Source organism: Chiloscyllium plagiosum, chromosome 38 (genome assembly GCF_004010195.1).
Source record: "Chiloscyllium plagiosum isolate BGI_BamShark_2017 chromosome 38, ASM401019v2, whole genome shotgun sequence".
NCBI classification, from domain to species: Eukaryota; Metazoa; Chordata; class Chondrichthyes; order Orectolobiformes; family Hemiscylliidae; genus Chiloscyllium; species Chiloscyllium plagiosum.
This window is the reverse complement of record NC_057747.1, coordinates 17,402,683-17,428,374: the sequence shown is the minus strand read 5'-3', so window position 1 is coordinate 17,428,374 and position 25,692 is coordinate 17,402,683. Positions and strand designations below refer to the sequence as shown.

Here is a 25,692-nt window from a genome sequence, read left to right as displayed (position 1 = left end):
GTTTTGGGCATAAGCCCTACTTCAGGAAGTTAAAAATCACACAACACCAGGTTATAGTCCAACAGGTTTATTTGGAAACACAAGCTTTCAAAGCACTGCTTCTTCCTCATGTAGTAATGGTGTATACTAGTGTTTCCAAATAAACCGTTGGACTACAACCAGGTATTGTGTGATTTTTAACCTCTTCTGGTGGTTAAGTTGGGTGAAAGCTCAATCTGCTTGGTTTATCAGCATAGAGATAATCGAGGCGCCTGAATTTATATTTACCATAATTCATGAAGATGGGAGCATGACATATTAATCCATGATAAAACTGGGTTACAAAAATGTGATTGAAATGAAAGAATGTCCACTTTAGGTCAAGTTGGAAGAATGTGAAGAAACATATTTATAAAAAAGTAGATGGAACTAAATTTATGCAACTAAAAATAGATTATGCATAGAATCATAATTAATTGGTTCAGAATATTGGGATGGATTTTACAGGGAGATGAAATACTTACGATATTCCTGAAGTAAAAGTATATCTTCAAATCTGGCTGTCTCACAGAGGTGACAGTATCATATTGTGCCCAATTAAGGGAGGGTTAAGAGAGAGAAAGGGGGCAGGGAGAGGAAGAAACTGGAAGGAGTGATGATATCAAATGCAACACATGACATGGAGCATCCATTAGAAATAGCTACTTTTATCCCAGAATGTTTAAGTGTCAGATTGGGTACCTGGCAGTATCTCCTGAGGAGAAGAGGTAGCTGGATCATAATTTCACTGCCAGTGGAAGACTATCCAGAATAAATCCAAAGTCATTCAAATATTCTTAGCCTGTAAAATTGCAATTATTTTATTAGCCATTTTGAATTTACACAGAATTTTCATATAAAAATATAATTGAAACATGCAAATATTTAAATTCATAGAAGAAAATAAAGTGTGTATTTAAAGATGGAAGAAAGCTTTTATAATGGGTTATTGAGTTTAGTGTATTTAGCCAAATACAACAGTAGGTTTTGCACTGAAATGTGCGAAGGTAACCAATCCCATTACAATATCTTTCAACATTCTTGTGTAGAGAGGACAATTGGCCAATGTTCCTCCTCCTGATCATAATCCACAAACCTCCGATTTAAATACTCACATTCGGGCTTCATATTTCATTGTTGGGCTTGGTTGTGATGCCTGCAACAGTGGAACAACGAAGTAGAATTATCTACTAATGAATTACAGGCAAAGTACAATGGGCGAGGTCCAAATGGTTTCTGGAAATATACACCAATAGAAAACCAACTCCTTTAGGAGAAAGTGAGGACTGCAGATGCTAGAGATCAGAGCTGAAAATGTGTTGCTGGAAAAACGCAGCAGGTCAGGCAGCATCCAAGGAGCAGGAAAGTCCTCATTCCTGAAGAAGGGCTCATGCCCGAAACGTCAATTCTCCTGCTCCTTGGATGCTGCCTGACCTGCTGCGCTTTTCCAGCAACACATTTTCAGCAACTCCTTTAGGACACAAGAAGAGAAAATTGTAGAAATGAGAGTCTTATTCTGACTGTATTTCTATTGGTAGTCCATAATCATTTAAAGAAATGTTTTTTTCAGTTAATACTTTAGCTGTGATTGTCCTTAAAGAGATACCATATCCATCCTTTGTCCAAGTTGTCATATCCATAATACACTGTTGTCCTACTTTCTGTTTCATTAATTATCTTACTTGATCTATCAATACTCTATTGAATGATTCCTCAAACACTGGTGCAGGTATTGAAGGGATCGGTTTGATTGTATATCGAGGGTTTCACACCACCTGGCACAAATGGCATGTTTAAGAAAACTACATCACATCCTTGAGACATCTGGATCAATAAAAAATATTATTTATAAAATGCTTGAGTTTTACATATTCTTACATGTCCTGAAATAGGAATTTCATGTGCTACTCACAACATCACTTTGTGGGCGGCACGGTGGCACAGTGGTTACCACTGCTGCCTCACAGCACCTGAGACCTGGGTTCAATTCCCGCCTCAGGCGACTCTCTGTGTGGAGTTTGCACATTCTCCCTGTGTCTGCGTGGGTTTCCTCCGGGTGCTCCGGTTTCCTCTCATAATCCAAAAATGTGCAGGTTCGGTGAATTGGCCATGCTGAATTGCCCACAGTGTTTGGTGAAGGGGTAAATGTAGGCGAATGGGTCTGGGTGGGTTACGCTTCGGCGGGTCGGTGTGGACTTGTTGGGTCGAAGGGCCTGTTCCACACTGTAATTAATCTAATCTAATCATGATATCTGGGTGATCTCACTATCTTATGAACAACTGTCTATTTTTTGTATGCAGTTCTATGAGGAGATCTCCACTTGCTCATCAATATCCCATATTTAGCAGAATAATACTCAGTAACTCCCTCAGCGTCAGCTTCATGTGGGCTAATTGTGCTTACTTGCTTAACTCCACTTCTGCTCGTTGAACATTAATTAAAAAAGACTTACTATTAAGTAAATAATACCATTAAGAAAAAGACATATTTTGTCAAAGTTTGCGCTCATCAGAACAATTTGCAAGGCTACAAATGTGAGGGGAAATCCATATTCATATTGTAGTGGATGAAAGGTGAAGATTGTTTGTGCTGAGAATACATCGTAGCTTCACTCCCCGCACCCAATATCACATTCAATTAGGCATAACTGAATCAGGAGCACCGGATTTCTGCTTGCCAATGGTCAGTGACAAGAACACTGTTGTTCCTATATCACCCAACTGTGCAGATAAAACTAGGACACTTACAACAACAAACTTTACAAGTCAACATTAGCCCCATCTTACTGTCATGCCATTCCTGATTAATTCGACAATGTTTACAACTGCATTTTATAAGTGAGAGCAAGTGGCAGTGGTTTTACAGAAGACAGGGTAAAGGAAATGTGGCAAAATGTTAATATACAGTCAGGATAATTAAATGCTGCCCTGTGTTTTGATGCTACACATTTCAGGTCTTAATCAATGTGCTGTTAATATATGCAAAGAAGCCAATGTACTGATGGGAAAGTGTAGAAAAATTAAATTATATATATTGAAAAGTGAAATTCCATTACCTTTTTATATGGCTTGTGGAAGCCAATAAATGAATGAAACTTACTAAAGATACATAAATAAATATACTAAGTAATTCCAACATGCACTGGACTATGCAGAATCTATTTCCCCTAAATCAGGTTCTTAAATTCTAACTTTCAAGGAACATAGCTCTGATTTTAAGTTGTAGATTCCCACATAACTATTTTGGTACAACAAACAAGGATAGAACTTATACAATTAATGATAGGGCCTTGGGTAGTATTATAGAACAGAGGGTCCTAGGAGTATAGGTACATAATTCTTTGAAGTTTGCATCATATATAGATAGGGTGATTAAAAAGGTGTTTGGCATGCATGCCTTTACTACTCAGTCCATTGAGTATAGGAGCTGGGACATCATGTCAAGGTTCTACAGGACATTGGTGAGGCTTCTTCCGGAACACTGTGACCAGTTTTGGTTGCCCACTTATAGGAAGAATAGTATTAAGCTGGAGAGGCTTCAGAAGAGATTTACCAGGGTGTTGTCGAGTATGGAAGGTTTGAGTTATAAAGAAAAGCTGGATAGTGCTGGGACTTCTTTCACTGGAGTGTAGGAGGTTAAGAGTGACCTGATATAAGTTTCTAAACTAACAAGAGGTACAGATAGAGTTAATGAGAGTTATCTTTTCCCTAGGATGGGGGATTTCAAGGCAGGGGGACACAGTTTAAAGGTGAGAGGATAGACATTTACAAAAGACACAGAATGGAATGAAATTGCTGAGGAAGTGGTGGATGTAGGTACAATTACAACATTTAAAAGACTATTTGGATAGATACATGAATATGAATGGTTTGGAGGGATATGGGCTAAGAGCAGGCAGGTCAGACTAGTTAAATTTGGGATTATGCTTGGCATGGACTGGTTGGATCGAAGGGTCTGTTTTCATGGCGTGTAACTCCATGACTCTACGAGAGAGGTTATTTGACCCATTCTAATTCATCCATCCAAAAGTATTCTCGACAGTCCCCCCAATTGCTTGATAGGCATAGTGACAACACTGCAGTCACTTTTTGGCCAAATGATTGTCACTAATTTAATATCAGTAGCTTTATGCCATAGTCTCATATAAATAAGAAACACTGAGGCTGCCAAGGTCATTTCATTTTAGACTTTTACAGGAAGCAGGCAGAAAGACTTTCATTCCACTAATCTGGGTTTATTTCAACAGACTCACAGGAGCAGATTAATTTGTAAATAGCATCCTTAAGATTAACTCCATCCACTTTAGCAGAAGGTGGACCCATATATTAAATCTATTTGTTATGAATTGTTTTTCACACTCATGCTCATTGTAGTTAATATGAAAAGGTCTACTGAACAATTGTAAAAAATAACTATTTGGCAAAATAGCACTGTAAGTCTGCTGAAGACCTTATTGATTTTATCTTAAATGTACTTTTCTGTCCCTCTGGCTAATTCTCTTCTGAATTTCTCCATGCCCTTTCCCACCTTATAACCACCACAATTCCACATCCCAACACCCTCTCCAGCCCCCACAAGGCTTTGTTCCACTGCCTTCAGTCTCTGAAATCCCATCTTTCCTTTGCCCTGTATAGCCTCATAAATCCTACTGTTTGGAATCATTTTTATAAAGACCACCACCTCACCACATGTTCTTTTGGGACTCCGTAAAATGTCATGGAGTCACACAGTCATGTCGTCATACAGCGTGAATCCAGACCCTTTGGTCCAATTCATCAATGCCAATCAAGTTTCCCAAACTAAATTGGTCCCACTTGCCTGTGTTTGACCCATATCCCTCTAAACTGTTCCTATTCATGTACCTATCCAAATGTCTTTTAAATGTTATAACTGTACCTGCATCCATCACTTCATCTGGCAGTTTGTTACAAATACAAACCACCCTCTGTGTGAAAAAGTTGCCTCAGGTCACTTTTGAATATTTCTCTCACCCTAAAAAAAAGCCCTCTAGTTTTGAACTCCTGAGGAAAAAGACTTTTGCTAGTCACCTTATCTATGCCCTTCATGATTTTATAAACCTTTATAACATCACCCCTCAACCACCTATGCTCCAGTGAAAAAAAGTCCCAGTCTCTCCAGCCTCTCCTTTTAACTCAAACCTCCATTTCTGGCACCATCCTGGTCAATCTTTTCTGAACCCTCTACAATTTAATAATATCCTTCCTACAGCAGGGCAACCAGAACTGTATACAGAACTTTAAAAGTTGTCTCATCAATCTCCTGTACAACCTCAATATGACATCCCAACTCATGTGTTCAATAGTCTTGGCATGGACTGGTTGGACCAAAGGGTCTGTTTGCTTGCTGTATGACTCTATGGCTCTGTCATTCTATCAGCCACCCTCCAGTCCTCCAGTACCTTACTTGTAGCTATCGATGATAGACATATCTCTCCTAGGGGCCCCGCAATTTCTTCCCCAACTTCCCATAATGTCCTGGGATACACTTGATCAGATCCCACAGATTTATCCACCTTTATGCTTTTTAAGACTTCCAGCACCTTCTCCTCCATGATGTGTACTGTTTTCAATGGATCAATATTTATTTCTATGAATCCTCTAGCCTCCATGTCTTTCTCCACAGTAAAAACTGAGCATGAAATATTCTTTTAGCATGTCCTCCACCTCCTGTGGTCCAACACAGAGATGAACTCATTGATCTTTAAGAGGCCGTATTCTCCCCCAGTTGCTCTTTTGCTCTCAATGTATTTGAAGAATCTCTTTCAATGATCCTTAACTTTATCTGCCAAGGCTATTTCATACCTCCTCTTTGGCTTCCTGGTTTCCCTTTTAAGAATGCTCCTACCCTCCTTCTGCTATTCAAGAGATTCACTTGATCCCAGTTGTCGATACCTAACATATGCCTCCTTATCTTTGACCAGAACCTCAATATCTGTATTCATCCATTGTTCCCTCCTCTTATCAGCTTTACTCTTTACTCTAACAGGAACATAATGTTCCTGAACTCTCATCATCTCACTTTTGAAAGCCTCCCACTTGCCAGTTGTCTCTTTACTTGTGAACTGACTACCCCAATCAACTTTTGAAAGTATGTTCCTCATACCAAAATTTGCTTTACTCCAATTTAGAACTCTTATTTCTCCAAGTTGTTGATTACCCCATATGCACTTTTCTTCCTTGTCTTACTCTGTAGCAAAGTACCAAAGTCTTTCACATGCAATGGCCCCAGGTTCTGGAATCCGCTCCTTAAATCTGTTTGGTCCTGCCTCTCTTTGAAACTAAGATGGTGCCACGTGTTGATGAAATTGTACACTTTACTCTGTCCTCCTTTTGTAATCTGAGTGCACATGATAACAAACCCAATTCTAATTCTAATTCTCTTTATTCATTTAAGATGCCTCTTAAGAGCTACTTCCTTTACAAATCTCATGGCTTTATGGCTATATAGGGGAGGCAACAGTACTATTGTAATGCCATTGGATTGCAATGCAGAATCTCAGGGGAAATGAGTTAGAACATAATGAGGAAATTTCAATAAAATCCGTGATCCTAATAGTGTAACTATTCTGAATTGCTGGAAACATTCATCTGGTTCATTAATGTCTTTCAAGGAAGGAAATGTTAAGTTGTTATCTGGTCTGACGTAAATGGATCGCAGACATGTTATGTGTTTAACTCTTACCTCTCCTCTGAAATAGCCTAAACTACTCCTTTAGTTTCCTCAAATTGCCACAAAAGCTTACAAAAGGAATTAAACTGGATAGACTGCCTGCCACCAGAAATAACAATGGAAAAGGTTCACTCATTCCAGGTTTGAATCCTGCCATGGCAAATGATGGATTGTGAATTCAATAAAATGTTTGTAATTAAGAGTCTAATGATAACCATGAATCTATTGTCAGGAAAAACCTATCTGGTTCACTACTGCCCTTTAGGGAAGGCAACTGCCATCCTTACATGGTCTGAACTACATGTGACTCCAGACCCACAGCAATGTGGTTGGCTGTCAGCTGCTGCCCTCTGGTCAATTAGAAATGCAAAATATAGGCTGCCCTAGCCAGATACCCACAGCCCATAAATGAGTTTTAAAAATCATTCAGTCGCATTGACCCTGCAAAGTTCTCCTTACCAGCATTGGGGGGGGGGGGCTTGTGCCAAAACTGAGAAAGCTGTCCCACAAGCAACAGCCCTCACAGAAACATACTTTTCAGGCGAAGTCCCAGACACTGTCATCACCATCTCATATCCCAAATAAAGAATTAGCTCCAAAGCCTCCCTTGGGTTGTAGTTGAAACATATTGAAGTTTGATATTCACATTCATTATTCTCATAGTTTATGATCAATATTGAGTCTTTAATGCTACTAAAAGAACAATATGAAACCAGTGATTATTTTGTGCTATTATCCGGCCACAATGAAATTTGTGTAAATCTGTCTTCTGATTGTATATAAGATTTATGTCATAGAATCCCTACAGTGTGGAAACAGTCCCTTTAGCCCAACAAATCCATACCAACTCTCCAAAGAGCATCCCATCCAAACCTAGCCCACTCTCCTATTACTCTACATTTACCCCCTCACGAACACATCCCTGAACACTTTGGGCAACTTAGCATGGCCAATTCACCTAACCTACACATCTTTGGATTGTGGGAGGAAACCAGAGCACCTGGAGGAAACCCACACAGACAGCTTTGCAAGGCTGGAATTGAACCTGGGTCCCTGGCACTATGAGGCAATAGTACTAAGCAGTGAGCAACCATGCCACCCCGTCTCTATTTTTTATAAGCAAGATAATGATTGAAACTGTTGTGAAGAAGGGTCAGATTGAACTCAAAACATTAACTCTGTTTCTGTCTCCACAGATGTTACCAGACCTGCTGAGTATCTCCAGCACTTTATGTTTTTATTATCAATGACTAAAATACATCATTAAGTCATCTGTATGTGAGTATTTAGAATTAGTGAGAATTAGAGAGAAATAGAGAATTGCAAATAGCCAGTTGTACTCAGATATTCAAGTTAGAATAAAAACTAAACAGCTAAAATCATAGATATTCAGAGAGTAAAACTATATTTCTGCATGTGAATCTAATATAAAATAGTTGCGAAATATTGCACATAACCTCATCAGGTATGCTTCATTTGCTTAAAAGTACGTACATACTTTTATTCAGTATCAGACCAAGTGGACTCTGCAAAAGATATTAACAACCTACTTATTATTATTAAGGGACTGTATCAAACAGTATTATTCAATTGAACATAAATGACTTTCAAACAAATGCTACACTGAAAAACATAATGCTTGTTAAATGGCACATGTTACATTAACATGTTGCAGTCGCTGTATTCTAAGGATAGATACCTAGAGCAAATGCCAGAAGTACACTATGTAGAACGTTAATCCAGATGTAACCTAAATTTTGATCGATGTGCATCAGTGAGATGAGACTATGTAAGCAGCTTCTAGATTTTTTATTTCAATGTGCTGTTATGTAAAACCATCATCTTCCCTTTAATGGGAATTGATTTTAGTCAGGCTGCATTTATACTCCTAAGGCATTTTATAAAAACCTAAATTTCACAGCACAACTGTCAACAGATAATATTCCATTCATCAAGTTTGCACCAAATATATCTGAAGGGAAGCATTCTCATTTGTCCAGTACATACATACCTACAAACATAAAGTTTGGCCAATACACTGTCTTTAAAATTCCTCTCATTTGAGCTTTATTCTTGTTTTTTTTATCTTAGGGTCCATTCATATTCAAGTTTGTTCTATTTACTGTTAACTTCTTTCTTTTATTTATTAATTATTATTTGTGCCCTTGTGTATACAGTTATGCTCTCTGCATGTTGGTTATTCCCTTCTTAGAATGGACCAGTTAATGATAACTGATGATAACTGCCATGTTTTATGTCTAAGGATTTTGTTATCAAAATTCAGGACTAGAAGAGCTTAGCTAGAAACCAGAAGACGTTATTCAAAGCTAAGAAAGTTTTCAGTTGTGTGAATAATCAAGGAAAAGGCCATGAAGCTCGCAAGATTGGAAACTGAAAGAAACAGTCAAATCATAGAGCCACACAACATGGAAAGAGATGCTTTTGTCCAACTCTTCAGTGCCGACCACGTTTCTAAAACTAGACTTGCTCCACTTGCCTGTGTTTGGCCCATTTCACTCTCAATCTTTCCTATTCATGTATCTATTCAAATGTCTTTTAAATGTTATCCCCCACTTCCTCTGACAGTTGATTTCAGATATGAAACAGCCTCTGTATGAAAAGGTTGCCCTCAGGTCAATTTTAAATCTTTCTCCTCTCACCTTAAAAATATACCCTTTAGTTTTGAACTAACCAACCCTAGGGAAAAGACCTTTTCTACCCACCTTCTCTATGCCCCTCATGATTTTCTAAACCTCTATAAAGTCACCCTTTAACCTCCTACACTCCAGTGATAAAATTGAGCCTTTCCAGCCTCTCCTTATAACTCAAACCCTCCAATCCTTGCAGGATCCCAGTAAATCTTTTTTGAACCCTCTCTAATTTGATAATATCCTTCCTATAGCAGAGCGACCAGAACTATACTCAGTACTCCAAAAGCAGCCTCACCAACCTCCTGTACAACCTCAACATGATGTCCCAACTCCTATACTCAATAATCTGAACAAGGAAAGCAAGTGTGCTAAAGACCTTCTTAACCACTCTGTCTACCTGTGACATAACTTTCAAAGAAATATATCCCTGAACTCCTAAGTCTCTCTGTTTCATAACACTTCCCCAACCTTAACATTAATTGTATATGTCCTGCCCTTGTTTATTTTATGAAAATGCAATACCCCACATATATCCAAATTAAACTCCATCTTCCACTTGGAAAAAGTAAGGGCTGCAGCTGCTATAAGTCAGAGTCAATAGATGTGAAGCTGGAACAGCAGGTCAGACAGCATCCGAGGGGCAGGAGAGTCAACGGTTGAAGCTGAAACCCTTTGTCAGTACTAGGGAGGGGGAGGGGACACCAGAAGAAAACAGAGGGAAGGGATTTGGGCTGGGGGAAAGGGTATATTTGGACTGGGATGGTGATAGGCAGATACAGATGGGAGTTATTGTGATTGGTCAGTGGGAAGGGTGGAGCGGATGGGTGAGTAGAAAGATGGACAGGTTAATACTGCTCGGAAACGTGAGGAGGAGGGGTGGGGCTAGACATAAGATAAGGCTGGGGGAGAAGTGACTTTGAAGTTGGTGAAGACAATGTTGAGGCCATTGAGCTGTAAGCTTCCCAGGTGAAATATAAGGTGTTGTTCCTCCAGTTTCCACTTGGCCTCACTCTGACAGTGGAGGAGGCTAAGGATTGGTATGTTGCTGGGGGAGTGGGAGGGAGAATTAAAATAGATGGAAACTAGAAGGTCGGGTTGGTTGATGCGTACAGACTGCAGATGTTCCGTGAACTGGTCCCTGAGTCTGAATTTGGTCTCCCCAGTATAGAGGAGACCACATTGTGAGCAATGGATGCAGTAGATGAGGTTAGATGAGGTGCAGGTGAATCTCTGTCAGATCTGGAAGGATTGTTTAGGGCCTTGAACAGAAATGAGAGGGGAGTTATGGGGGCAGGTGGTGTACCTCTTGCAGTTGCAGGAAAAGGTGCCGGGTATGGTGGAGAAGTTGATGGGGAGTGTAGAGTTGACAAGGGAGTCGCAGAGAGAGTGGAGCCTGTGGAAAGCAGGCAGTGTAGGGAAGGAAATATATTTTTGGTGGTGGGGTTTGATTATAGGTGGCAGAAATAATGATGCATTGGATTTGGAGATTATTGGTGAGGTATGTGAGATTAAGGGGACTCTATCCTTATTGTTGTTGTGGAAGGGGTATGAGAGCAGAAGTGTGGGAAATGGAGGAGATACAGTTTGAGGGCATCCTTAAATACTGAGGAGGGGAAATTATGGTCCCTGAAGTAAAAGGATACCTGAGATGTCGTGGAATGGAACATCTCATTCTGGGAGTAGATGTGGCAGAGGCAGATAACATTTTTGCAGAAGGGTGGGTGACAGAAGGTGTAGTTGAGGTGGTTGTGTGAGTCAGTGGGTTTGAAATGGACATCAGTGATACTGGAGTGCAAATTTGGTCCCCACGTCTATTTCTTGTGCCTGGATGAAGAACTGGTTGTCGAAGGTGAAAACGTTGTAGTCAAGATTGAAGTGAATGAGTTGTAGGATGGTGCCTAGAATTTGGCACTTGTTGTTACTGAGGACTATTTTGTTCTATTTTGTTCAAAAAGCATAAAATTTATAGACAGTCAGTCAATGTGGCATTTTATAAATTCCTACTTTGGAAATAAAACCAGTCTGTCTCTAGGTTAAGACACAGAAAGACTCCTGCAGAGATTTTCCTGCACATCCAAACACCTCATCTACAGTGCCCAATGTTTTTGATGTGGTCTCTTCTACACTGGAGAGACAGGATGCCAGCTTGTGGAATGTTTCAGAGAATGTCTCTGGGACACATGCACCAACAACCCCACCACCCTGTGGCTGGGACTTCAAACTCCCTCCCTCTCCGCCAAGGGCATGCAAGTCCTGGGCATCCCCCACTGCCAAATCCAAGCCACCTGACGACTGGAGGAAGAACACTTCATCTTCTGCCTTGCGACCCTCCAACTACACCGTATCAACATGGATTTTACTTCAGTTTCTTCAACTCCCCTCCCCCCACCTCATCCCAGACCCAACCCTCCAACTCAGCACTGCCCTCTTGAACTGTCCCACCTGCCCATCTTCCTTCCCACTTATCCGTTCCACCCTCCACTCCAACCTATTACGACCACCACCTCCACCTGCATCTACCTATCGCCTTTCCAACTACCTTCCTCCTAGCCCCAACACGCCTCCAATTTATCTGTCAGCTCCCCTTCCCCTAACCCCTACATTCCTGAAAAAGGGCTTATGCCCGAAACATCAATTCTCCTGCTCCTTGGATGCTGCCTGACCTGCTGTGCTTTTCCAGGGCTACACTTTTCAACTCTAAACAAGACCTCACACCTAAAACGCATTGTCTGACCTGAGATGTCACCTCTTTTATGTTTATAAAACCTTAAGTTATCTCAGGGTAGTGACTTGAAAGATATTTCGGGATGTGTGTATTAATCAATTGAAACCTGCACCTCCATTCTAACTGATTAAAGATTTAGCAGTGATCTTACGTGTGTTCAATTCATTCACATCAGTTGTATGACCCTTTGATCTTTTACTTATAAATTCTGTGTCTAAGGTCTCCCTCTCCCACTATCACCTAAAGAAGGAGTGAGGCTCCTTGTGTTTTCAAATAAATCTGTTGGACTATAATCTGGTGTTGTGTGACTTTTGATCTTGCCCAACCAGTCCAATACTGGCACTTCCACATCACAGTGAAACGTAGCTGTCATAAATTTGATTTTATCAACAAGAATTTGTTCAAATCTATTTATTTTTTCCCCTTTATGCTTTTATCATCTCTGCAGAGTTTATGTTATTTTTTGTTTTGTGCTCGTCATACAGTCCTAATTCAGGATTATAATTTAATCTTCACTAGTTTTGACAGTTTTTATTTAGAAATTAGTTATGTTTTATAATAAACTTGGCGCTATGAGGCAGCAGTGCTAACCACTGTGCCACCATGCCGCCCACTCTATTATTATGTTTTATAATAAACTGATTATTTCGAGTTAATTAAAGAAACCTAGTGAAAGTAGTCCCTGTCATTCTGGATAGCATTACTAAAGAGAAACAATTGGTAGTTTTGGTGATTGAATCACAACATTTGCACTAATGGAACAATTTGTGGTATAAAACGCGTTGATTACCAATACATTCCTCTAATCCAAGTTGTAATAAATTTGATGTTGACAGAATATACCCAAAATGACTTTCGAGTAAGGTAGGCTTTTCAAATGGTTTTATATTCAGCAGCCAACCAGTTGTAGCCACAAACTAAAATTGCAAAACACATAGTGTTACATAAACTGCAGAGGTTCAAGAAGGCAATCACCACCATCATTTCAAGGGCAATCGGAGAATGACGACAAATATTGCCCTAGGCAGGGATGGCCACATCCTGTGAAACAATTTTTTTAAAAAAGCACATGAACTAAGACATCAGAATTCTTCAGTACACAAACTTTATTTATAAAAACAATTTGAAGTACAAATCAACATGGTTATCACATGTTCACAAGAAATGTACTAAACTCATTTCTCATTTCTGCTTTCTCTTAATATCTCAGTTTTATTGCCCATGACCTTTGGTAGTAGTATCAACTAGATAGGGAAAAGAGGGAGGGAGTTTGACATGAGACCTACATATTTTCAACCACAGTATGGATGAGGTGAACCTATTATGCACATTCATCATTATTCCAATTTTAAGACATGCCAAAAATATGAATCCCTCTCTTCGCCAATGGTCGTATCAAAAAATCTAGTTTCTCTGCTATTTCCCTCGATAATGATTGCAGATAAGCCAGAAATGATAAATGTTTTTAATTAGATTCTCTCCATTCTTCCTTCCATTTTAACACACTGTCTGTACAATAATAGATTAAAAATATTTTCTTTAATCTTCTACCAACTTACTGATGCTACACTTAACTATATAGGCACAAATTACCAAACCTATCTAAACTAGAACTGGGAGATACAAGTGATAATTTAGACTGGAAGGTATGCTCCATTATACCTACATCTTAGCTTGGCCATGAAATGCCTATGTGGACTAGCATGGATTGCCTAGAAAGTTTGTAATAAACATTTCCTTGTCCTGTTTTAATAAATAGGTTAATCTTTGAACGTGTGTCCACTAAAGTTGAAGGAATTTTGAATGAGCACATAAAGCATTTGTACATCAGTACCTTGTGGTGCAAATTTAGATGTTAACTTTTGCTTAAATCTACCTCAGAGTCTTTTTCTGGTTGGCAATAAGAACGTGAAACCATTTAGCACCCTTAATACCTGTCCTGCATTTAATAAGATCATGGTTATACACCCACCCTTAAACTTTAATGCATTAATTTATCACATGCTATCACTGATATTTCATTTTCTTAACATTGCATGGTCAGTATTCTAGAAAGTGGATCAAGTATATTTTCACAATACACACTTATACTCAATTGCATTACATCATCAGACATTTAGGTTAATATTGCCAATTTGAACGAAATCTCTGCAATTGAAACAAGGTACATCTTCTTGCAGTCCAAAAACATTTTACTCCTTTTTAATTAAGAGTGTGCTGTAGTGTTTTTCTCAAGTATTCCCCAGCAGGGGGATCCATTTGCCTTCAGTAGCTTTAAAAGAGTGGAATGCTTTAAATTAAAATGCAGGTTACTCAACATTTCTTCAAGCAAACGTTTAATATGATGCCATTCCTTGGTATTCTGAATCAATGTTTGAAAATTACTGTCTCCATTCATGAATTAGATCAATATTTGGGGATTAAAAGAAGGATTATAATATCTAATATGTGATGGTGGTGGTGTAGCTGCAAAGTGCACTTCTGACTGAGTTCCACTTTACTGAATATTCTGGTCTCACCCACATTTCCCCCCCTTTGACACTCTCCTCTCTCAGACCCCCAATCTCTCACTACTCAATAGCCATGCATCTGTTGGGGCAGCATGTGAAACAGTCAGCACATGTCAAAGTTGAATTCCCTGTTCTGCAGGAGGCTGCAGTAATCTGATTCAGAGAGTAGAACACATAGATAGGCACGCAGATTTTGTGCCTTTATAACCTGTGGAACTTTTAAACTTTGCACAATGTAGAAAATCAACGCTTCTGACATGATTAGAAACCTTCCCATGTAGCACTTCAATCACATTATTTTAAGTACTTTATAATAGCACGGATATTTCATAAATATAGCTTAGAAGCATCTTCATTCTTTTTCTGTTCGAATCGTTGTTTAAGCTCTGACACCAGGGCACTGTTGATGTTCGACATCTTGCATTTTGCCTGTTGTGGGATATGGGACCCCTTGGAGCTGAGTGATCCCGACACTGTCGGCAGGACCCAATCTGGCTTGTTGAGACTGGTCGGGAGTATGAAAGGTTGAGGAGGAAGCAAAGGTGCACATGGCAACAGAAGTGGTGGACGGTTACATTTAGTGCTCACATCTTGCAAATGGTGGTTGGCTTCAGAAGCTGTGAAACCAATGTTTCTTTTGCCTGATTTCTTATTTTGAAACCATTTAGATCTGCGAGTCTTTGATCTATGGCGTGGCCTTTTCTTTATGATACGCCTCACTGGGCCAACTCTGTTGGACTTTTTGTTCCGCCAAAATAAGATTGTCGAAATTAAAATTGTCAGCATCACAAAAAAACAAACTATGCCAGCTAGCACTCCTAGGGTTTTCATAGGATTATCTTTAGATTGCAACAAAAAGTCTGCCATGTGCCCTTTGCCTGAAGTCTGTAAAAGAGTACAAAGAAAACAAGTGATTTAGTCCCTTAGACTAGGTTTTTCATTGGTGCAACACTTATTTACTATTTAATCAATATTCTGTTTTGTACATCATTTTCTCAAGTGCACAAAAGCCTCACTTGATCTTGCTTCCCTAGAGCAGCATGAATCATATTCCTCAATCATATCAGGCTAAGGTGTGATGCCAAATTCAATAGTCGAGGAATGTTGTTCGTCTCCAGTTCTCGACTAGAATAGGTCACAAGTGTTACCATTAGCATGTAACGTAGATTCATTTACTTTAATTTAAAAGTAATTTCTTCCCTCCTAATTTTAAGTCCTTTCCTTTCATAGATTCTCCAGCTGCATGCTAGATAAGTAATCTCCGACTATGCTTCTAACCAAAGGCAGCTTTAAGTCACTCGCTAAAGACAAGTGCCAGTCATTCAGGATGACTTGTGCTGTGAGATGGCACCTGTCTCAAATCCAGTGATGAGCAGGATTAAAGCTTTCCATGTGGGAAAACCATGGTTGACATTGAGAATGTTGCTGCATAACATTTGGAGATTTCCACCACATTTGTGGAATATATGTGGCGTTATATACCCAGTGCAGGATATATGGACAGTGGTCCTCACAATGCAAATTTCTAACATCCCATCCAATAAATCTGAGTACTTTCCATTAGCTTTTGTACTCTTGCAAAAGATCACTGCATAGAAAGCCAACATCCATCACATTTCCATGTATCACTTCTGTACTCTTTTACAGACCTGAACAGTATTAGCATTGGAAGAGGAAATAAAAAATTTTGTTTGTATCTACTCTGACATAATGTGGACATCTGCAGGTACAATCCTGCACCATCAAAGAGAGTGCTCTAATCAGCCACTTTTCTTTGTGCAGGTCTCTTGACAATCTTTCGGATCTTGCTGCGTGGGTGTATTCTGGATCTTTTCACAGTTTTCCAGAACATCAGACCGGATATAATTACTGTTAGAGAAACGATGAAGGTGACCATGCTCAAACAAATCCTAAATATTCGCCAGGGCTGGTTCCTTAGGCCCAAAATATAAGAGTTTAGCCTTGATTTAATCTGAAAATGTTAAAACATTGGATTTCAGTGTTAAAGATTGGAGTGTGGTCAATATAGTGTACTAAGATCAGCTTGTACAAATGCAGGATATTCAGCTGTTAAACATTATGACACTTAAGTTTTAAAGCAATCTGGAGATCCTTAGGTAGTGAAATAGAATCAGCAAAAGTGTAGAAATGTTTACAAAATGCTCTTCGGTTTCCACTTTACACAATTTTAAGCAAATGAAATTAAGAGATGAAATTTAAAACTAGTTTAAAAATATTACTTTCTGATTTCAATGTTCACCCAGCTGGGCCTGCGATCAGGGATTTGTGCCTACCTGCACGCTACCATAGGTTTGCCTCCCATTTACTGACAAGTGCACAAGAGAGAAAACAGGCTTTTGTGGAGAACTTTCTTCAAACACAAAATCACTCAGTTTATAAAATTGCCTTCACAGCATATTCCATCTATAAAGGTAGAAATTTTATCTCAATAAATTAATGGTTTTTGAATGCTACAATGATCATTTTTGCCTTTTTACAATTGTTGCATGTTATTGAATTGAATGTAAACCATGACTGCTTGCTACAAAAAGAAAGGTATAGTGCTTTTCATGATCACTGGACATCTCAAAATTCTTCACATCTTTACAATGAAGTACTTTTGAGTGTAGTTACTGTTGCATTGCAAGAAATTAATAACTGATGGAACCATATATATCTTGATTGGATGGCACATTTTATAGTCAAGATTAGCGTGGTGCTGGAAAAGCACAATGGGTCAGGCAGCATCCGAGAAGCAGGAAAATCGAGGGAAGGGCTTTCTTGATGAAGGGCTTTTGCCCGAAACATCGATTTTCCTGCTTCTCGGATGCTGCCTGACCTGTTGTGCTTTTCCAACACCATTCTAATCTTGACTCTAATCTCCAGCATCTGCAACACCCACTTTTGCCTGGCACATTTTATAGCAATGTACTTCTAGCCTGACCATAATTCAATATTTTACTTGCATCTTCTGTGAATTAGGACAGAAGATTAACACTGAGACCTTTTTCCAAAACTGTTTCTATTTGGACTTTGAAGAGAAAACAGTGACTGTGTTTTTCAGTCACAGATAGCCTGAATAATCCTAAAACCAGCCTTTTGTTGGTACTTGAGAGGAGGAAATCAAATTTCCTTGCTCATTCTACCTAACTTTCCCCATCAAGACCATGAATGAGAGCACCTATTTCAGGACAAGGTACCCTTAAATTGGAATAATCACTGCCTCGTGAGACTCATGAGAAACCATGTCATTGAGTCACACTATGCTATAACTTGATCTGACAGCACTGATGAGTAATCAGTAGATTCAAAAGATGATGGGATGTCTTGTTACTTTAAATTATTGATACCCATTCATGCGGATCATTCAAATCTGTCAGACTGAAGCAGTTTAGAATTATATAGAATCCTATACTGTGGAAACAGGCCCTTCAATCCAACAAGTGCACAACGAACCACTGAAGAGTAACCCACCCAGACCTATTCCCCTATCCTACTACTCTATATTTACCCCTGAACACTATGGGCAATTTAGCATGGCCAATTCACATAACCTGCACATAACCTTTGGATTGTGGAAGGAAACCAGAGCACCCAGAGGGGACCCATGCAGACACGGGGAGAATGTGCAAATTCCACACAGACAGTGGCCTGAGGCTGGAATTGAACCCAGGTCCCTGGTGCTGTGAGGCAGCAGTGCTAACCACTGAGCCACCATGCCTTTACATTCTTGTACAGTTTGCATGTACACCTTCAGAGAACATGTACTTACCTCCTCTGTAATGTCGATCCTCACAACTGCTGTTGTGCTGAAGGAAGGAGAGCCTCTGTCCTTAGCTAGCACCACTAGTGACCACTGACAGTCTTTGTTTCTGGTGATGTTGTGAATGACCTCCAGAGATTTGATGTAGGACTTCAGCACAATCTCCCCTGTGGCTTGATTAATGTCAAAAACATTTGCAGGATCTGCTTGCATTATTGAGTAATCTACAATATTATTCGGTTCTTCTGCATCTTCATCTTTGGCCTACAGTAAAAGTACAGACACAATTCAAGAGATCACTTAAAAGTGTGAGTGAATTGCAAGGTGTTGGTGACAGCACTACTTGTGACAGAACTGAACTTCAAATGTTTTTCAACTGTTACGCTGGGCAAAATATTTTCCCCCTTTATTGATATCTGGAATTACAGAAAGATTCAAATAGCAGGGATCTCTACTCCTCTTACCTGCTCTAGCTACCACCCAGCAATGGAACAATTAGTCCTGAAGCCTATTAGAAGGAATCATTCTGTATTTTTTTTTGTTTCACCTTTGCAACTTGTAAATAATCAGAACTGTGCTAAGGAGATCGTTGATGGATGTAGGACTGTAATATATGTGCTTTAAATACTTCACTATTACATCTTCTCAGTTTTGAAGTTTTTGTGATGTTGGTTCAGCATGCTATTCTTGAAACCTTCATCCATCTTTTTACAAACCAGAGGTTTGATTTCACTAGCATACTCATGGATGTATATGACACAAATCACACGAAGAACAGCCACCCGTATTCTATTCCATCTTAAACCCCAAATACTATTGATCCTGTCATCAAGTACCTTATCTTCCTTTGATTGGATATCCACCAGCACATCAATTATTGAATCTGTATCTGTTTTGAAATCACTTTATAGACTTACTCCGCAATGCTTCTTGCAGTCTCCTCCTAATCCAATGTTGTATCATATTGCCTCTGTTCCTTCAACTGTGCTCTAATATTTGTTCCCTCTCTACGCTTTACACCTGAATTTCTGGTGTCCATGCTTTTTCACTCCTATGCTTTTTAAACCTTTCCATCTTCCTGCTTCCTTCTATTCTCAAAGTCTCCTTAAAACCCTTCTCTTTCTCAGCATCCAGAAATTCACCATGTGACTGGTGCAATCCAGTCCCTTGGAGAGTACAACGTTTTTGTCATTGCCAACACCAACACCAACAGTATTGTTCACCTGATCTGATCGATTATACTCTCAAAACTAGTCACAGTCGGTATAGCTAACAGTAAATAAAGTACTTGATTGCGCAGTGTACTGATGCACCATGCACTATGGAACTTTGGGTGGGTCATTTGCTCTCACGTCCCTGGAAATCTGCCTTTCTTACCACAGAAGGTGTGAATCCTTTCAAATCTTTCCTCATTGTGCTTGAGCCCTGTGAGATGGCTGACATTAAAAATCATCCTGGTATGACCACAAATCCAGAGCCCATTATTCTCTAACAGTATCAATGCCTGACAAATATACTCAACCTGAAACTTCAACTGAGAAATGCAATCTCTGTTAACATTGATCTTATTCACATCTTGTATACTAAGGCAATAACATATTACATTATTTTGTCATCAATTCTTACCTCGACTTTCACAGGCAATCCAATGATCATAACTTTCTCCAAAATCCCCTCACTAAATTCTGGGTAGTGATCATTGACATCTAGAACTGTTACAAAGACTTCAGCCAAGCTATGCTTTCCTTCCACATCTGCCGCTTTGATGTGAAAATTGTATCTAGATTGTACCTCAGCATCCAGCACAGCCCAAGGCTGAGTGTATATAATCCCCGTAGTTGGGTGAATCAGAAATCTGGAAAATAAGAATTCAGTAAAACAATAGCCCTGTTTAAAAACACACACTGACAATAAAATGCACTGAGCAGCCTTCTTATTATGTTGTTCGGATGAAATGAAAAGTTTCTTACAATTAATATACCATTCCCTCTGGTATCCTTGTCCCCGCCCCTTTTACTTCTCATTTAGATGCCACCCCTCAGTACATCATCTAAAGCCAGAATGTTATTTTCACACAGGCATTAATGATCCCTGAGCTGTACCTCACCTCTCTCCAGTCCTCCTCTTGTTGTTAAATTATCAGACTGTTTATCCAATTGCAGTACTGGGTGAGCAGACATTTCCTGCAAATAAATATTGGGACATTGTTTTCAGTCCCTACTCTATTCCCCTAGTTACCAACTCTATCCTTGCCCCTGGCTACAGTTTGAGATTAAACTAGGCTGTTTACAATCTTGGTGTCACATTTGATCCTGAGATAAGCTTTTAACCATATATTCATATACATTAATCTCTAAAACCAGTTATTTCCAACTCAGTAACCATGTTGAAATAGCCTGTCACTGTTCATCTGTTACTGAGACCCTTGTTCTTGACTTTGTTATCTCTGGGCTCAAATACGCCAATCTTTTGCTGACTGGCCTCTCATATTCTACTTTAGTAAACTTGGCATCATCCAAAATTATACAGCCTGTTGTCTTGACTCTCAGGGGTTTCATTTCCCTACAACTCTTGAGTTCACTGGCCTACATGATTTTAATATTCCCATCCACATTTTCAAAACCTTCCATGGCCTCACACCTCTCTATCTCAGTAAGTTCCTCCAGTCGCACAGCCCTCTGAGATATTCTGCTCCCCTAATTCTGGTCTCTTGTGCATCTTCAATTTTAATTGATCCATCATTGGTGGCTGTGCAAATGGCTGCCTATACTTGTTACACCTCTTCACCTCTACCTCTCTCTCCTTGTATAAAACATTCTTTAAAATTTATCTTTTTGTCTGAATTTCTGGAACATCATGACATTATTTTGTTTTAAAATGCTGCTCTGAAGCACCCTGGGACATTTTATCACTTTAAATGTGTTAAATAAATATGTCATTCTTGTTCAAATATCAATTCAGAAGCTTTATAATTTACTGTAATGAGGATAAAAAGAAAGTTTAAAGAAATGTCTTCATACAAACAGCTGTTGGAGAATGGAGTGCTTTACCACAGGAGGTGGTTGAGAACATAGCATTTTTTAAGGAAAATTGGATAACCATGTGAAGCAGAGGGAGATGCAGACCAGTAAGGAAAGAAGAGAACAATTTAATATGTAGAGCTTTAGCAAAGATTTTTATAGAATCAGGTTCTGAATATTTTAAATGTTTATGATTCTGAGTTTGGGGAATATTTGGGTTGAGAAGTGTAATACTTTCCATATTGAGCATGCATTGTCAGTACTGTACACTGATAACATCTCTACTTTTTCAGCTTAGTCATCTCATGGGATCCTACAGTGGTGTTCACAATGTACTAACCAAGTTAACTGCTGAGTCCTTAAGGATGGCTTACACAAATATAAGCTTCAAAAAACCATCATAAAATGTGCTGCAATGAGTTGGCCAATTGCATATTAACAGAAACACTCAACTGAGCAATGAAAAACTGTCAGTTCTCTGTTAATTTAAGTTGATTGATGCTGAGCTGTCAGTTAATGCTATTTGATACAGTTCAGAATACACCAGTGTGAGAAGAATCTGTGACAATCTTATATATAAAATGTTTGGGGCCCATATGGCACAGTGGTAGAGGTCCTACCTCTCAGCCAGAAGCCTAAATTCAAGTTCCACCTCTTTCAAAGGTGTGCAATAACATCTCTGAATAGGTTGATGAGGTAACTATCTATACAGAATACTTAATTATTGCAACTACAGAATGGTACAATATGGAGTATGTCTAAGCAAATATAATAATTCAGACTAATTGAGCAGGTACCTTTTGTGCTGTAGAATTTTATATACAAATATTGTACTATTTAAATGATAGCACACGTAAAGTTTATTTTTCAGCATGGTTTTTCAGTTGGGGAAATGCAGTTTAACCCATTGTTTTAAATCTCAGCATTAAAACTTGATGACAGTACACAAGAGTCTTGAAACATTTTTCCATCTGTTCTAAATGCACAAACTGAGGGTCGATTAGTCAGCTCACATGCAGTTCAGGATTACTGCCAACACCACAGGTTTGGTTGCTGTTCCATCCTTCCTCTGCACCTCTACCCCTAACAGTCATATCAGCAAGCCAGGCAGCATCAGGGAATATAGAAGTCGATGTTTCAGGTGTAATCCTTCTTCAGGTTAGACTTGAAACATCGATTGCTACACCTCCTGATGCTGCCTGGTTTACTGTGTTCTTCCAGCCTCCCTGCCTGTCTATTTTGGATTCCAGCATCTGAAGTTTGTCTTTGTCCTGAACAGTGGTATCAGCAGATAATGAGTCAAGGACGTGCTTTTGGGAGCTTGCGCACATAGGAAGAAAGATCATTCAAACTACAGTAATGTGGATGAATGCCACTAGAGGGACAGATTTACCAAGTTACGAATTAACCTGAATTTGAAATTAAAGTGTATGAATGTTGCTAAAAGTATCAGACAAATTCTCCCAGCCCCTGAACGACATGGTTAATGGTGAGACAGTTGGGAAAGTACAACAAAAGTTTAAAAAAGGAGATTCTCGCTATCAAAGAGAAAAGTCCAACTTTGCACATCAGGATTAATCAGCTAGATGAGAATATCACCAGTGACTGACAAGGAGTCTATCTGCTTGCATTAACATCTCAGTATTATCTAATCAAGCCTCGTTAATATGTAAGTTGCTCTTTTCCTAGGCAGAGAAACGAGAGAGCAACAATTTCCAATACAAAAGTCAGAGCGAATACCTTGCAACTCGTTGATCTTGTAAGGTCAACCGGATACTCATCTTGGTCAGCAGTCCGCCCAACTATTAAGAAACTGAGTGTGCTGAACCTGGCTCTGCTTGGCAAATGCCAACTATCCTTTGATATGACACAGCCAGACCCAGGCACAACAACACAATACCTATGGTATTGGTGGACTCTTACAAGGTAGGATCCAATCTCCTAAGTGTTGCTGACAAAACTGGCTGCTCCTCCACTGTCAACGTGAGCATTTTGATAACATTATTAATGGCAGACATCATGGCTTACTCTCATGCCTGGAGATAAACCAGTGTTTAATAAGCAGTCCCCTGCGTGCCAGTGACCTGATGCATTTCTTCCTTGGCCAGCTACAGTGCTGTGCTCACCTGAATGTAGTCCCAAGTGTAATCTAGCTGAATACCCACTGAATATCAATGCCTGAGCTTTTGAACGGTGGCAGTCTTGTCAATATTTTCAAAGAGGTGGAAGAGAGGGTGACATTTGGAGGGACTGTTATCTTCATGATGCAGACTGTGTAGGTGTAGCTCTGAAGAACAGTCATAGGACTCAAAATGCTAGATTAAATATATATTCCCTACAGTGTGGAAACAGGCCCTCCAAGTCCACACCGACCCTCCGAAGTGCAACCCTCGTCACACTCATTTCCCCTACCATACATTTACCCTTGACCCTATGGGCAATTTAGCATGGCCAATCCAACCTAACCTACACATCTTTGGATTGTGGGAGGAGAATGTGCAAATTCCACACAGACGGTCACCCAAGGCAGGAACTGAACATGGGTCCTTGGCACTGTGAGGCAGCAGTGCTAACCACTGAGCCACCGTGCCATCCCCAACTCTTAACTCTGTTTCTCTCCCTCCAGGTGCTGCCACAAACCTGCTGAATTTTTCAGCACTTTCTGCTTTTATTTCAGATTTCCAGTATCTGCAATATTTTATGTCCAATTACAATTAAAATGAAATAGAATTTTGTGAAGAATGTAATTTGGACATTGCTTTATAATATTCTTGAACATTTGTTTCAGGAAAAGGCCTGTTTGGCATGTTTATTCATCCAAACTGGACCAGCTGACTAAAAGCTAAGTCATTTACTGTGACAACATACAAACAAACACTTGGCCACTGGGACAATGAAGCACACTTAGTTCACTGTACACTTAGTCTGTGAACCACTTTGCTAAGTGTACATTATTGAGAGACTTGCCTAACAAAGAATAAAGAGCGCAATGGAGAAAGAGACACAAAATGATGGCACATCAACCCTGAAATTACACTGTTAGACTTGTGAGTATAAATATTGAAGACGCCTGATTGAAATTCCTGTCATTGCCACTTTTGGAGTTGTCAAACAGTTTAAAATAATTTTGTTCATAAAATGGGAGAGAAAGGAGTTTCAGACAAATGCAATACAATGAGAAAGTCTCTCAGCAAGGCAGCAGTACCAACAGAAATGCTTCAGGAGACATTATAGTTATTCAGATTATGGTTTTTATAATTTTAAGATTGTGCGCCATCCAACACTCACATCAGCAGGTACAGCTGTCATGTATGAATGAATTTAAATATTGCTGATGAAAAGACACAATTAGTTAAAATCTTTCATCTCATCAGGGCAATTTGCAAGAAATACTCTATTTGAGGAGGATACTAATTGATTGTCAGCCATGAAGAATGCACCAGTTAATGATGACTAACAGTGAGTTGCTAACCTTTTTTCATATTTATTCAAGGCAGGTTGACTTTGATTGGTCAAGTCTAGTGTATAATAACAGCATAAAACAGCTAGCTTCAACTGTTGCTCAAATATTGCTCACAGGGTAAATGCTGTATCACCTGTCCTTTGTAGGGAAATTTGCAAAGAAAAACACCTTTGACCACAAGTCCTTCAGAAAGTGGTCAGCAGTTAGCATCTTTGAGAACCTGTGGGAAAAGGAGAGGGTGGATCATGTTGCATGGTTCCGTGATCAGACTGTCAAAGTCGTTTGGCAGAATGCCTCATCACCAGAATGTTTACTTGACATGCTACTATACAAAGTTGAGAGAGTGCTGGAAAAGCACAGCAGGTGAGGCAGCATCCCAGGAGCAGGAGATTTGACGTTTCGGTTATGAGCCCTTCTGCAGTCTCCGCTTTCACCTATGATACTATACAGAACCAAACTGATTTGTGGCAATATATATATACAAAGATATTTTTCATGAATAAAGTACATTTTTGAAATAAAAGATTACTGGGCACTTTTCCAGGATGAATAGTGATGGCCTCTGTTCCCTCTAAGTCTGTGTGGCCGCACAGCTGCTCAGAGGGTCCATGCATACTGATTGGAGTACGGATGCATTGCCTTGCAGTTCTGGAAGCTGCTGTCGTGCATGGACCTCAGAGATTCACACTGGGGAAGCAAAAACTAGAGAGAATGTAGGTGACAGCCTCGGGCCCATTCATGACCTTGCACAAAATTCAGCAATGATCAGCTCAGGGTGGCCATTATCCTTTGATGTGCCCTATTTTAGCATCAGGCGTACACAGTAAACAATGGCTTGGGCCATGGTAAAC

General features: G+C 39.5%; 1 protein-coding gene across 3 annotated transcripts in view; it reads right to left on the bottom strand.

Moving 5' to 3' along the window:
- Nucleotides 1-59: 59 nt before the first annotated feature.
- Nucleotides 60-25,692, bottom strand: part of cdhr1a (cadherin-related family member 1a) — a 55,997-nt gene continuing 30,364 nt past the window's right edge. The window contains exons 15-17 of one of the 3 annotated variants that reach the window (XM_043679024.1): nucleotides 19,985-20,213; nucleotides 18,368-18,622; nucleotides 60-1,174 (exon numbers count right to left, since the gene is read on the bottom strand). In XM_043679024.1, the coding sequence (XP_043534959.1) occupies nucleotides 1,130-1,174; nucleotides 18,368-18,622; nucleotides 19,985-20,213 (529 nt within the window). In that variant the 3' untranslated portion in view covers nucleotides 60-1,129. Of the gene's footprint in view, nucleotides 1,175-12,758; nucleotides 16,568-18,367; nucleotides 18,623-19,984; nucleotides 20,214-25,692 lie in introns of those variants that run through there. The other 2 variants (XM_043679022.1, XM_043679023.1) reach the window with 2 other exon arrangements.